This window comes from Lontra canadensis, unplaced genomic scaffold (genome assembly GCF_010015895.1).
Source record: "Lontra canadensis isolate GAN:19392208 unplaced genomic scaffold, GSC_riverotter_1.0 scaffold30, whole genome shotgun sequence".
Taxonomy (NCBI): Eukaryota; Metazoa; Chordata; class Mammalia; order Carnivora; family Mustelidae; genus Lontra; species Lontra canadensis.
The window spans coordinates 7992098-8003661 of record NW_022631024.1 but is presented as its reverse complement, the minus strand read 5'-3'; the positions used below and the strand labels follow the sequence as shown (position 1 = coordinate 8003661).

The following is an 11564-nucleotide window of genomic DNA, read 5'->3' as shown; positions in this document are numbered from 1 at the left end:
CAATGTTCAAGTGTTTCATGGATAATAAAATGTTCGATGCAGTAAACTTGATTAAAAAACTTTTTTTTGGTGGTAATGTTCACATAATTCTAGATATAGTAAAGTTTCTTTGGAAAGAGGTCTTTTGGAACCAGGTGTTTGGTTTCACATATTAATTACCTCCCCTAATTCCAGACTATAGTTTTGAGAACTTTTTTGCTCACATATCCGTTGTTTCAGGTGTGATCTTTCTATATAGATGTGTGGTTCAGGTCACTCCCCCTTACACAGATCAAATGATTACCTTCCATTCCTGTCCACAGGGGAATAGGGTTCATGTGGCAGTTTAGAAAGAAGATATTTTACCCTCACTCAGCACATGGACAGAATGGGAAAAAGTGTCCCTGAGGGATTTCAGTAATTGTGCAGAGGCCTGACTTTTCAGCATTTTGCTAAGGCCTGTGAAAATGAAATAAGAGAATGTTAAATACAAAAGATACACACCAAATCCAATTTTTATTTGGAAGTAGATACTTCTAGAACTTACTGTGTGTTAAATTTTATGCCACTTCCATTGCCTTTATTGTAATTCTGTTTATCCCATATCTTAATTAATGGTCCAGGTCTGACCAAATTCTTGGGAATATAACCCTCCTTGGGTAGAGAGGGATGATTGCACCACACCATACTGTATGGTTATGGTTCAAAAGCTGTCTGCGGGCCTAGAAAACAGGACTTGGGAGTATTTTAAAACCTGTAACATGTAGTTTCATACTTGCCCTTAGCCATGAGAAGAAGTCTACTGCCACACGGTCTTTTGTGACAGTTGCTATTGTTTTTAGAGAAATAATGTATTTGGAGATCTTGAAGCGGAGCCATTAATTACAGTAGTTCAAAGATTTAAAAGTCAAACACAATTTGATTTTACCACTGGGTCAGATTCTGCTAATTTTCCATCAAAGAATATTTTTGGTTGAGGAAAAGCACCTCAGGTATAGTAGTTTTATAAACGGTATTTCCATGTGGTATATGTTCATTGACAGGTACAACAAACTTCAATCTCCGGGCCAAAGATGGAGAGCCATTTGGAAATTGCTGTTCTCTTGGAACGAAGGTAAATGTTGGATGGCTTTACTGTAGATCTATGAAATGTAAAGTCAGATGACAGACTATTTTATCTTTTATTTTCATATGAAAATAGATTTTAAACAAAATCCAAAAATAAAATTTGACACTATAAATGAAGGGCTTGAGTACATTCTTTTTCTTTGTAGCTATAGATTTTAACCAGTTTGTAGCCTCAAATTTACAATTACAATCACTGTTTTTTTGGCAATACATTTCAAAGCTAAAAAAAAACAAAGCCCCCAGCCATCCAGGTTTAAACTGTATACAACTCTTCCCATATGTACATGTGATTTACAGAAACCCCAGCGTTCACAGCATGTGAGCTAAGCTACAGTGGAAGTGCAGTGTTGGAGTTCCCCGCATCTGGAGCAAAACCAAGCGGCCTTCCAGTTCACCGTGAGGTAGTAGAGAAGGATTTCCTCCGAGATTTCCTCACCCGGCTGAGCAGTTCTTTTCCTGCAGAAACACAAAGAGGATGCCTTCTTGGAACAGTAAAAACAAGTCTTCAATGAACAGAACTAAGTGACAGCTCATAATGGCTAACAGGTAAAATACGTATTTGAGTATCTCTTTGGAAAAATACTTTGAGATGAACCACTGTACAAAATTATTCAAGAGTAAAATTAAGGGGTGCCTGGGTGGCTCAGTGAGTTAAAGCCTCTGCCTTCTGCTTGGGTCATGATCCCAGGGTGCTGGGATCGAGCCCTGTATCAGGCTGTCTGCTCAGCAGGGAGCCTGCTTCCTCCTCTCTCTTGTGCCTGCCTCTCTGCCTACTTGTGACCTCCGTCAAATAAATAAAATCTTAAAAAAAAAAAAAAGTAAAATAAAAAATCTACTGGACTGTAAGATAAGCTAGAATTCAGGATGTTCCAACTGAAAGTGGTAGTTAAGAGAACTCTGTAACATGTACCCTGCAAGCAGGAAGCTGGGGATGGCGTCAATGTCGGTAACTGTCTAGTAATTGTGACGGACCTTGTAGAACTTGGAAGGAGCTCTGAAAAGAAGGGAGATGAAAACATAGCTCAGAGGCCAGCCCCTAACTCCAACCTGGTTTAGGCTTTCATCTCTTAAACCTGGATTATGACCCCAGACTCCAAAAGAATTCTAGCAGTCCTCCCACTACCCGCTGCGTCTCTAACACCACCATTATTCTCCTGCATCCGGAGTGCCTGAACTCTTCGGGCTGTCACCCCAAGCTGATAACTAAACCTGGCACCCAAATCCCCATGTACTCATCTTCCACGACTCTGGGCTGTCTCATCTCTAAACCCACCTTCTTTGCAATACTCAGTGCCTCCTGATACTATTAAGACGTGCCCTGAGGTTCACGATAGTTTTGGCCTTTGCCTGATTTGGTCCCACCATAGAAGGTTTTAAGGTAATCACATTCAAATCTTGGTTCTGCTGCTGCTGAGCTGTGTGCCTACAAAAGAGGCAGCTCTTTCTCAACGTTCCTTGTGGCTCAGCTATATGCTCTACTGCTCTGTGATAGTGACAGATGAGCCCCGAAGTCCTGGTTTCATCTTCTGCTGTGACATTTTTCATTTTACACAGTTTCTTCATCTAGTAAAGGCATACTTCTACCTCCTAGGATACAAAGACTACTATATGTAAAGTGCTTATTAGTACACACAGACACTCAAAAATGGTAGCTATTATCTATCTCTGGGTCACTACTGGCTGATTCCATGAGTCTATTTCATGCTCCTCCTAAACGTTAACCTTCTCAAGGTCTCACAGAAAGGCTCTGTGAACTTTAGGGGTTGTAGAGACCCTGTACTAAGAGGTCCGAGTTCAAACTTTTGCTGAGGAGGAATAGAAGGCACAGCCAGGCATCCTTTCCTGAGATGCAGGGAGATGGACAGACTAAACTAGGACTTAGGCTGGCCGCACAGCCAAAATGCTCTACGGATGGAGTAGAGAACAAGGAAATCCAGCAATGGGGATCATCAGGAGAATTTCCCTATGTCCCTGACGGCTCATCCAGCCTCCAATTTCAGGCCATTCCCTAAGCCATCACCTTGTCCTTCTCCTAGGTCTACCAACCAACCCATTTCAGTTTTCCTAGGGACCAGTTTTGAAAGCAAATCTGTCTTAAGACAAGTTTTCCAGAGACCTGAAGGTGGCATCTGTGGCCTTCTGAGTCTCCACTATATAGATTAGGGACCCCAAAGCTTTCAGGGACTTCTCATGTCTACAACAGCACATACTCTTACCTGGCTTGGTCCAGGTTGAGAGTCCTCGGCCAGGGAAGATTCCAACTGAGACAGACCAGGTGACGACGTGGAGTCTCTAGAAGTGCTGGTGACCAGTTCCCCTAAAGCATCCACTTGTCTTCTCAAGCTGTGTAACGTGCCCTCTGTCTGCCGCTTCCCCTTAATTAACACTTCTGCTTGCTTGGACATACAGTGTCGAAGCTGGGCCTGAAAGCATTACGGTAAAATTTAGGGTTTTACACAGAAGAAATGTACTCCACAGCTTCCTCATGCTTAACACTTGATGGGCCGATCTGATTATCATAAGGTAGGAATGGCTGCTGAAAATGCCTTTGTCCTAAAAAAACAACATATAAATGTAGAAGGTGCTGGTGGCTTCTCTCTGTGCGTAGAACTTGTACCATGCTGTGCTGTCATTAACTGGGCCTTCTGCTCAGTTCTCTCCCTTACAACAATACTTCGGATTTCTGCATCCCTGGCCTCCCCATTAAATTATGATTCCTTCTCTCCCTTTCCTGCCCAGACTTAGCAGAAGACTGGTTTATACTTGGTGTCTTCAGTGCCTCTCACAGTGCATTCAGTCTTCAACCCCACGCTACTTTCTGGCTTGCCCCCCTGCTGTTTCTTTCAAAGGATTCTCTCCAAGTCTACAGCAGTTCTGTCCAACAGAACTTTCTATGATGATGAGAATGTTCTGTATCTGTGCTAATATAGTAGCCACGTGTGGCTATCAAGTCACTGAAACTGTGGCAACTGAAGGATTTTTAACCTAACAGAATTCATTTACATTTAAGTAGCCACATGTGGCTGGAGGCTTTTGGACGTCAAGGACCTCCACTCCCTGAACACAGTGCATGGCTCCCTCCTGGTTCATGCTGTGTATGGAGCCTTTCTCCAAACACATTCTGCCCTCTCATTCTATCTTCTTCTCATTTTTCCAACTCCCACCTGTACTCTTAACCCCCAAATCTTTAGGTCAATGCTGATCGCTAAATCCTAGACTCTCTGAAAACTGCCTATGGAGAGATCGGCCCTGGATGTCTCACAGGCCTCCAGACTCTACATGTTCAGAGCCAAACAACTTTCTGTCTGACACCCAAAGCCTATCTTTCCCCCAACCACTGGTCTATGAGCCTCTTGTTCATCACTGTATCTCTGTTTTCTGTCCCAGGTCCTTAGGTTCTGTCAGTTTTAGCTGAGGCAAAGAAGCATTGCCCAGAACACTGGGCTTAACTCCACAATTCATGGTTTGAATGCTAACCCCTACCACTTACTGTGTGATGCCAACTTCTCTAAGCTTCCGCCACGTAATCTAGAAAGCTGCTCATGCCGTAACAGAGGGAATGGCAGCAGTATGTGGTGATAAGCAATTGCCCACTGTCCTCAACATGCCAACCATCTCATACTGTACTGTTTTAACGGGCAACCTTGAGTCGATCTTCGCGGTGACGCAGTCTCTCTCGGAGTGCTTCTCCACGCCAGTGTTCATCCTTTTTCGGAGGGAGAGGGAAACATCAGAGTCCCCAAACGTTGCTAGCCTTTCCCTCCTCCCGCCTTCCCCAAGTTCCGCATGTATTTTTCAGCTTATCTGGGGGGAGGTGGGAACAAACTATCTTCTAACAAAGCCCAGAGAGCAGCAGGTTATATACTTACCATTATGTGAGTCTGGGAAAAATTCAATTTTTCTTCAAAAGGTGATGGTCTCTCACTCACAGTGAACGGGAAGTTCTCTTTCAAGCTTTCTAACCCTCCTTCTAGGTTTTCATTCCTTTCCAAAATAGCCTCCAGATCTGCTGGTAGTTCTGGGAGAAACTGGTTGAGATTCCTCAGGCTTGTTCTGATTTCATCTTTCACCTCAGATTTAAGTGTTCGCATTGCGTCACTGATTTCCATCTGTCTTCTCTCCAGATCTTTGTGGTTTGTCATCTGAAGAGTGAGAGTCAGATACGAGTGGGTAACGTTTGGGACCTACTTGGAATTGAACTGCTTGATGTGTCATGTACTTATGGAACGTTCCACGTAGGATTAGACTCTCCCAGTCTAAGTGTGAACTGCTCTGAGCCTGGTTACACCGCAGGGTATCAGAGGCTTCTGCTGGGTCATTTCTTCCTTCCTAGGCATTTGGGTCTTCTAGACTTGTTTCTGGCATAAAATCTAACATTTCAACACGGCTCTTTGGAACATGATAAAATTTCATGCTGAAGAACTGCTATTTTTCTTTCAAAAACATAAGATGCTGAACTTAAAGGGATTTTAAAAGTATAATTTTGAACAAATGCTTTTCTCTTATAGAGGTGCATTTCTAAATTATAAGACTAGAAAAACAGATTTGATTTAAAGGACATTCTTATAATCAGCTTTCATAATTTCCAAAAGGAAATACTCCTATTAAAAGAGCTACTTAAGAAACAAAAACTGTGACCAGTGGGGAGTGAGCATGTCTACCAGGCCTTCTCTGCTCCGGGCGGCCAGCAGGGGCTCCTGAGCACACACCTGTTTCTTGAGCTCCGTGTACTCATGTTGCATCTGGTTGAGCTCCTTCATCAGGCGTCTGGCCCGCTCGTGGTTGTCCTGGGCCACCTGTTCGATTGTCGCCATCTCCTTCTGCATGCAGCTGTTCTCCTGCTTTTGCTCCTAGTGCAGGAGGAAGGACAAGGCTGGGCTCTGGCACATGGAGCTGTGCACTGCTGGCTTACACACTCACTAGCTCTGTAACTCCATTTCCCATTGGGGTTCTAACTGTAACATGGGGATAACACTACCGGCCTTTAGAGGCTGTGGTAGAGCTATAGTACATAGGTGGTCAGAGTCTGTTAGCCCAAAGTCTGAATCCTAGCTCTGCAACATTACCTTTGATAACATGTTCCTTTCCTTTCCTGAGCCTCCATTACTGCAACAGGAACAACAGTCATCCTCACAGAGTTACCCGGAGGATGAAAACCTAGACACCTCCATGTTATCTTTACAGTCATGCTGCTGATCACTAGTGGTAAGCGTGTTACCCTCTGGGAAACACCCATTTCCCACCCTCTGGGAAACACACACCCATTCACATCCATCAGCTCCTCCAGAGGGTGTTAGAAAATCCATTCCTGTGACAGACTCTACCACTGCCCATCTGCCTCCACCCAAAATAGACCACTGTGGACTTAGAGTACCCCTCCCCCCCATTTTTTAAAAAAGACTTTTATTTATTTGACAGAGAAAAACAGTGCGAGAGGGAACACAAGCAGGGGGAGCGGGAGAGGGAGAAGCAGGCCTCCCGCCAAGTAGGGAGCTCAGTGCGGGGCTCAGTCCCAGAACCCTGGGATCATGACCTGAGCTGAAGGTAGCTGCCTAACGACTGAGCCATTCGGACGCCCCTCACCTCCCCAACTTTTATCCTAAATAGATTTCAGGGATAAAGGCATGGCAGACTGAGCTCCTTGGTTTTAGGAAAATTAAAGCTAATCTGACTAAAAAGGGCAGGATGAGAAAAATCTGAGCAGTGACTGCAGATGGGCAAACTTGTTAAGCCTCCCCCCCCCCCCCAGATTGCTGCAGCCCCTGTCAGTGGAGGTGTGAGCAGAGGCTCCTTGCTGAGAGTGCTCTCTGCTTCGTGTTGACACTGTCTGTTCGGCTTCTCGAAGGCTACAGCCCACTATCAGCTTCAAGATCACACTGTACATCAATACACAAAAAACAGTTGAGTTAGGGACTGGGCTGCCAGGTAATTTGTTTTCTCCACACTGAAGCAGCATTTTAGTCTAAAAATGTAAATGTGGTGCTTCCTCATGAGCTGCCAGGGCATTGGGTACTCACCAGAAGGTTCTTCTCTAGCTGGCTCCTCTGGATCTTCAGTGCTTCCTTCAGGCTGGCAACTTGCTTCTCGGCTTTCTTTCTTTCTGTCAAGAACTGGTTCCGTAAGAGGCTGAAGTCTGCCCTCATAGAGTCTGTCTCTTTCTGGAGAGCTTGCAGCTCAGTTGACTTTTCCAGTAACTGCTGTTCCCGTTCTGAAAGCTGCCGTTCTGAAATGAGCATTTTTAGTAGTTTAGTCGGAGGCCCTGGTCCAGCTATGGGCAGGTAGGGACAGGCCACCCACTTCGGGCATCACTGGATCTTCCGAATCCCCCCGACCCACATCAGAGGCCCAGGTAAAAGCCCTAACGAAGGTGCCTCCTGACAAAACTGGGCCCTAGAGAGTTGGATTCCAAAGTGACAGACAGCTATTGTCTTCCCTTTATCAGGGACCAGTGAGAACAAACAGCAATCCTGAGGGGCAGGAAACATAAAAATAGACGGCTGAAGTGCTTCTTATAAGCCCGGGTTTTAATAAAGGGAGTGCACACATACTTTTCCTTCACGGGAGGCAGCGTGGTGGAAACAACACGGGATCTGGAGTGGCATGAGCCCTATTTTATACAGGAGGTGCCTACTTCCTGGTGTTCCATGGGAATCTTATATGCAAATGCAAGGTGCACATTAAGTACTCAATAAATAATGCTTACAAAGAACAATGACAGTTAAAATAGATTTTTCTACCCACACTTTGGAGTAACACCCTGTCCAGATTTCACTTTCATATGTCAGGTGTGGTCAGACTCCGCACATAGGTTAGTTAAGTTTCATTTTCACAACGAAATGGCTGGTCTAGGGCACCTGGGTGGCTCATTCGGTTAAGCGTCTGCCTTCAGTTCAGGTCATGATCCAGAGTCCTGGGGTCGAGTCCTGTATGGGGCTACCTGCTCAGCAGGGAGCCTGCTTCTCCCTCTGCTTGTGCTGTCTCTCTCTCAAATAAATAAAATCTTTAAAAGAAAAAAGAAAATAAAGAAGTGGCTGGTCTGGATGTAATCGAGAGTTGGGGAGGAAGGAGTAATAACCCTTTCACCAAGTTCACCAGAGAACATTTTCTGACCATTGCTAAACCCTGAAGCCTAAGAAAGAAAAAAATCACTTATTGCTGTGGGAACTATCATTTATCCTGGATTTCCATGTCATTGTCATTGATACATGGCTCAAGAGAGCGCAAACAGACCCAAAAGCAAATACCTGTATTTTGGCACCATTCACTATGACAAATTTGGACACAGGTAGAACTGTTGATAATCATTTTTTGATTGGTGAGATGAAGTGGGTCATCATTTCCAAAGCTCAAAACAGCGTACTTCATAGAAAGCCTTCAGAGTGCCTTCTGGAACTTCTTTGCCTTAACATCTCTCTGCCTTGAGGCACCATTCTTGAAGTAGGCAGTATGGTCGAATAAAAAGACCACACAGTCTCAGGATCAACTCCCATCTCCATAAAGACAAATGCCCTGTGTCTCTGAGCCTGTTGTCACCTCTCCTGGGGCTAGCAGGATCCAACGGGGCATCTCCTTGCCACTATGCACCTCCTGACCCCTTCTGGGCCGTGGCCGGGCTCTGGGTCTCCTCTACACACCAGACAACCAGTGCCGCCCCCCTCCCAAAGCGCCATGTTTGGGAACACATACTGGTCTGGGAGAGCGTTTTCTCCAGGGTCTCGCTGCTCCTCTCCTCTTCCTGCAAGGTCCTCACACGCTCCTCAGCCAAGAGCAGCTTTGAGAGCACCTGGTCCAGCTTGCCTTTCTGCTCGCCCAACTCCCTTTCCAGCTGCTGCTGCTGCTCCTTCAGAGCCACTTTACTGGCTTCTAACTTTTTTCCTTCACATTCTCGCTCTTTCTGGAGTCTCTGAAACATCTTAATAGAGAACAAACAGTCATAATATAACAAATACACCGATCCCAGATGAGGGAACCTTCGCAGACACTAGCCAGGTTCCAGCTCCAGAGAAAGTAGGAAACAGCCAGTGAGAGACAGTGAGTTCCCTTTACAGAGGTGATCGTGCTGGGACTGGAAAACTATTTGGCCACCACGTGAGGAAAGGATTCACGCAGCCGGTGGCATGGGGCCAGCAAGATTCTTTACAGGACTCGTGTTCTGTGGTCTTAATGGTCCAAATATTAATACAGAGAGAGCAAAACGCTAGTGTAAAATCCTCCTGGTTACACAGGGCGGTTAAAGGAAACTAGTCCTGTGGGCGATCCTTCACAGCTTCGGCCGGGAAAAGCTCACCCAAGTGACAAAGTGTTTTTTCTGTAAAATCATAAATGTGTAGTACCATTTCTTGCTGGGCTAGCTTAGCCTTGTTTTCTTCAATCTCGTTCTGAAGCTCTTGAAGCTGTTGCTGCTTTGTCTCCCCTTCTTTCCGGCATTCTTCAGTCTTCTTCATCCATTCACCCATATCCTTCTCGAGCCTGGTCTGTTCACTGAGCAGTGCGTCCTTACGCTGGGTGGTGTGAAGCACGTCCTTTATGTGAAAGAACAAATGGAAACTACTAACAAAGCCATCTGCCCTAGGGCTGGCGAGTGCCCCTCCTGAGATCCAGCAAGTCTGACAAAATAGACATGAAAGTCCCACATCATTTATTCTCTCAACAAACTTATTTAAGGCACCCAGGACGCAATTTAATCATCAGCTTTCCTCTTTTTAGTGTCTAAGAAGATGACAGAAGATGTGACAACCTAAGAGACCCGGTTCTTCTGAACTTTAGCTGCTTCATCACTGAGGTGGGAATAAACAACACCCACCTCACAAGATTGCTAAGAAGATTAAGGAGAGCTGTGACTAAGGCTTAATTCTCATGGAAAATAAACCTAGAGTCATGGTTTTGTTACTATTTGAAATATTTATGTGGGTTGAAAAGCTCAGAAAATAATTTCTTATTTATGCAACGAATCCAAATTAAAATTTTTTGAGAAATTTATTGTATTTTTTTTAAGAAATTTATTGTATTTTTAACAACACAGAAAATACTCAGAGGCTACTGTGTAAGAATTTTTTAAAGATGGGATACTTCAAGTTTTATACATCTTAGAAACAGATTACTAAAGACAGATGGAAGAAATCAGATGTCCAATCCAACCCCTAGTTTACATAGTGGAAACTGAGGCCCAGAACTTGCTTGAGGTTTTCTGAAACCGAAATTCTTGCTCTATTCTCATAGGATAACAATTATCTTTAAGACTATCCAACGTAGAAGGGTCAAGAATCAGCTTTACTGAACATCTGACAAGATGGAGGCCCAGGTACTCTGAAATTGGCAGTTACCCTGCTGGTCAGAGTAACCAAATCTGAGCCAGGCTGTGCAGGCCTTATCTGTGCCATGAGTAAGAGATGGTCCATCTGGTGCCTGAAGCCCCCAAAGGGGCTGGCTGAGGGTTTTAGGCTCTGGTCTAGCCACCATCTTCCTTATTATCTTTGAGTAAAACTTTGAAAATAAATGAGAAAACCACTGCTCTGCACCAAAAGTTTTGTGTATATATGTTTGTGTCTTAAAAATGGCCCTATGGGACCTGCTGGTATGAAAAGGAACCAACTTACTTGATTTGTCTTTTATTTTAACCAATTGTCTGCATACCTTCAGAATACTACTAGAAGATTACATTTGTTAAACTTACCTGTTTTGCTAGGTTCAAATGGTCTTGGACATCCGCTAGTTCCTTCTGTAGTGAGTTTACTGCTTCTCGTTTTTCTACAGTAATAACATTTACATAATATAAATATACTTGTATGCATTTCCCCAATTCCCATCAGCCCCCCAAAAAAGTAGAGTGGAAGTGAATATAAACTCATTTCTGTTAAGTGTATGGCTATGCATTTACTTATCAAAAGGTCAAAAGAATGAGTTAATATGCACAACTATGTCTGGGCTTGGAGCTCAGGTTTTTAGATTTACATGTTCAAAACCTCATAATAAAAAAATGTATAGTTAATACCTAGTGTTGACAACGTGCATGGTTTAAAAATGAATACCTTCTACGTTGCTGGGAGGAATGTAAATTTGGTACAATCTTTTTTTTTTTTAAGATTTTTTTTTTTAATTTATTTGACAGATCACAAGTAGGCAGAGAGGCAGGCAGAGAGAGACAGGAGGAGGAGGCAGGCTCCCTGCTGAGCAGAGAGCCCGATGCGGGACTCGATCCCAGGACCCTGAGATCATGACCTGAGCCGAAGGCAGAGGCTTTAACCACTGAGCCACCCAGGCGCCCTAAATTTGGTACAGTCTTAAAGGGAGATAATTTGGGAATAGATTTTATATGTGTGCTGGCTTTGTCACTTGCTAGCTCTATGACCTTGAGGAAATCACAGAAAACTAAGCTTACATTTTCTCATCTGTAAATGGGTGAAAGAGTTTCTATCATAAAAATGTTACAAGGATTAAATGAAATGCATATAAAACAC

The 11564-nt window shown here is 44.1% G+C and overlaps 1 protein-coding gene across 7 annotated transcripts in view; it reads right to left on the bottom strand.

Annotated features, from left to right (window-relative positions):
* Positions 1–1141: 1141 nt before the first annotated feature.
* Positions 1142–11564, bottom strand: part of CNTRL (centriolin) — an 88766-nt gene continuing 78343 nt past the window's right edge. For 4 of the 7 annotated variants that reach the window (XM_032865750.1, XM_032865752.1, XM_032865754.1 and 1 more), the window contains 10 exons: positions 10781–10854; positions 9441–9629; positions 8794–9019; positions 7125–7330; positions 5817–5957; positions 4977–5249; positions 4751–4813; positions 3324–3530; positions 2018–2101; positions 1142–1563 (listed from right to left, as the gene is read on the bottom strand). In XM_032865750.1, coding sequence (XP_032721641.1) covers positions 2045–2101; positions 3324–3530; positions 4751–4813; positions 4977–5249; positions 5817–5957; positions 7125–7330; positions 8794–9019; positions 9441–9629; positions 10781–10854 — 1436 coding nt within the window. In that variant the 3' untranslated portion in view covers positions 1142–1563; positions 2018–2044. Of the gene's footprint in view, positions 1564–2017; positions 2102–3323; positions 3531–4750; positions 4814–4976; positions 5250–5816; positions 5958–7124; positions 7331–8793; positions 9020–9440; positions 9630–10780; positions 10855–11564 lie in introns of those variants that run through there. The other 3 variants (XM_032865751.1, XM_032865753.1, XM_032865755.1) reach the window with 3 other exon arrangements.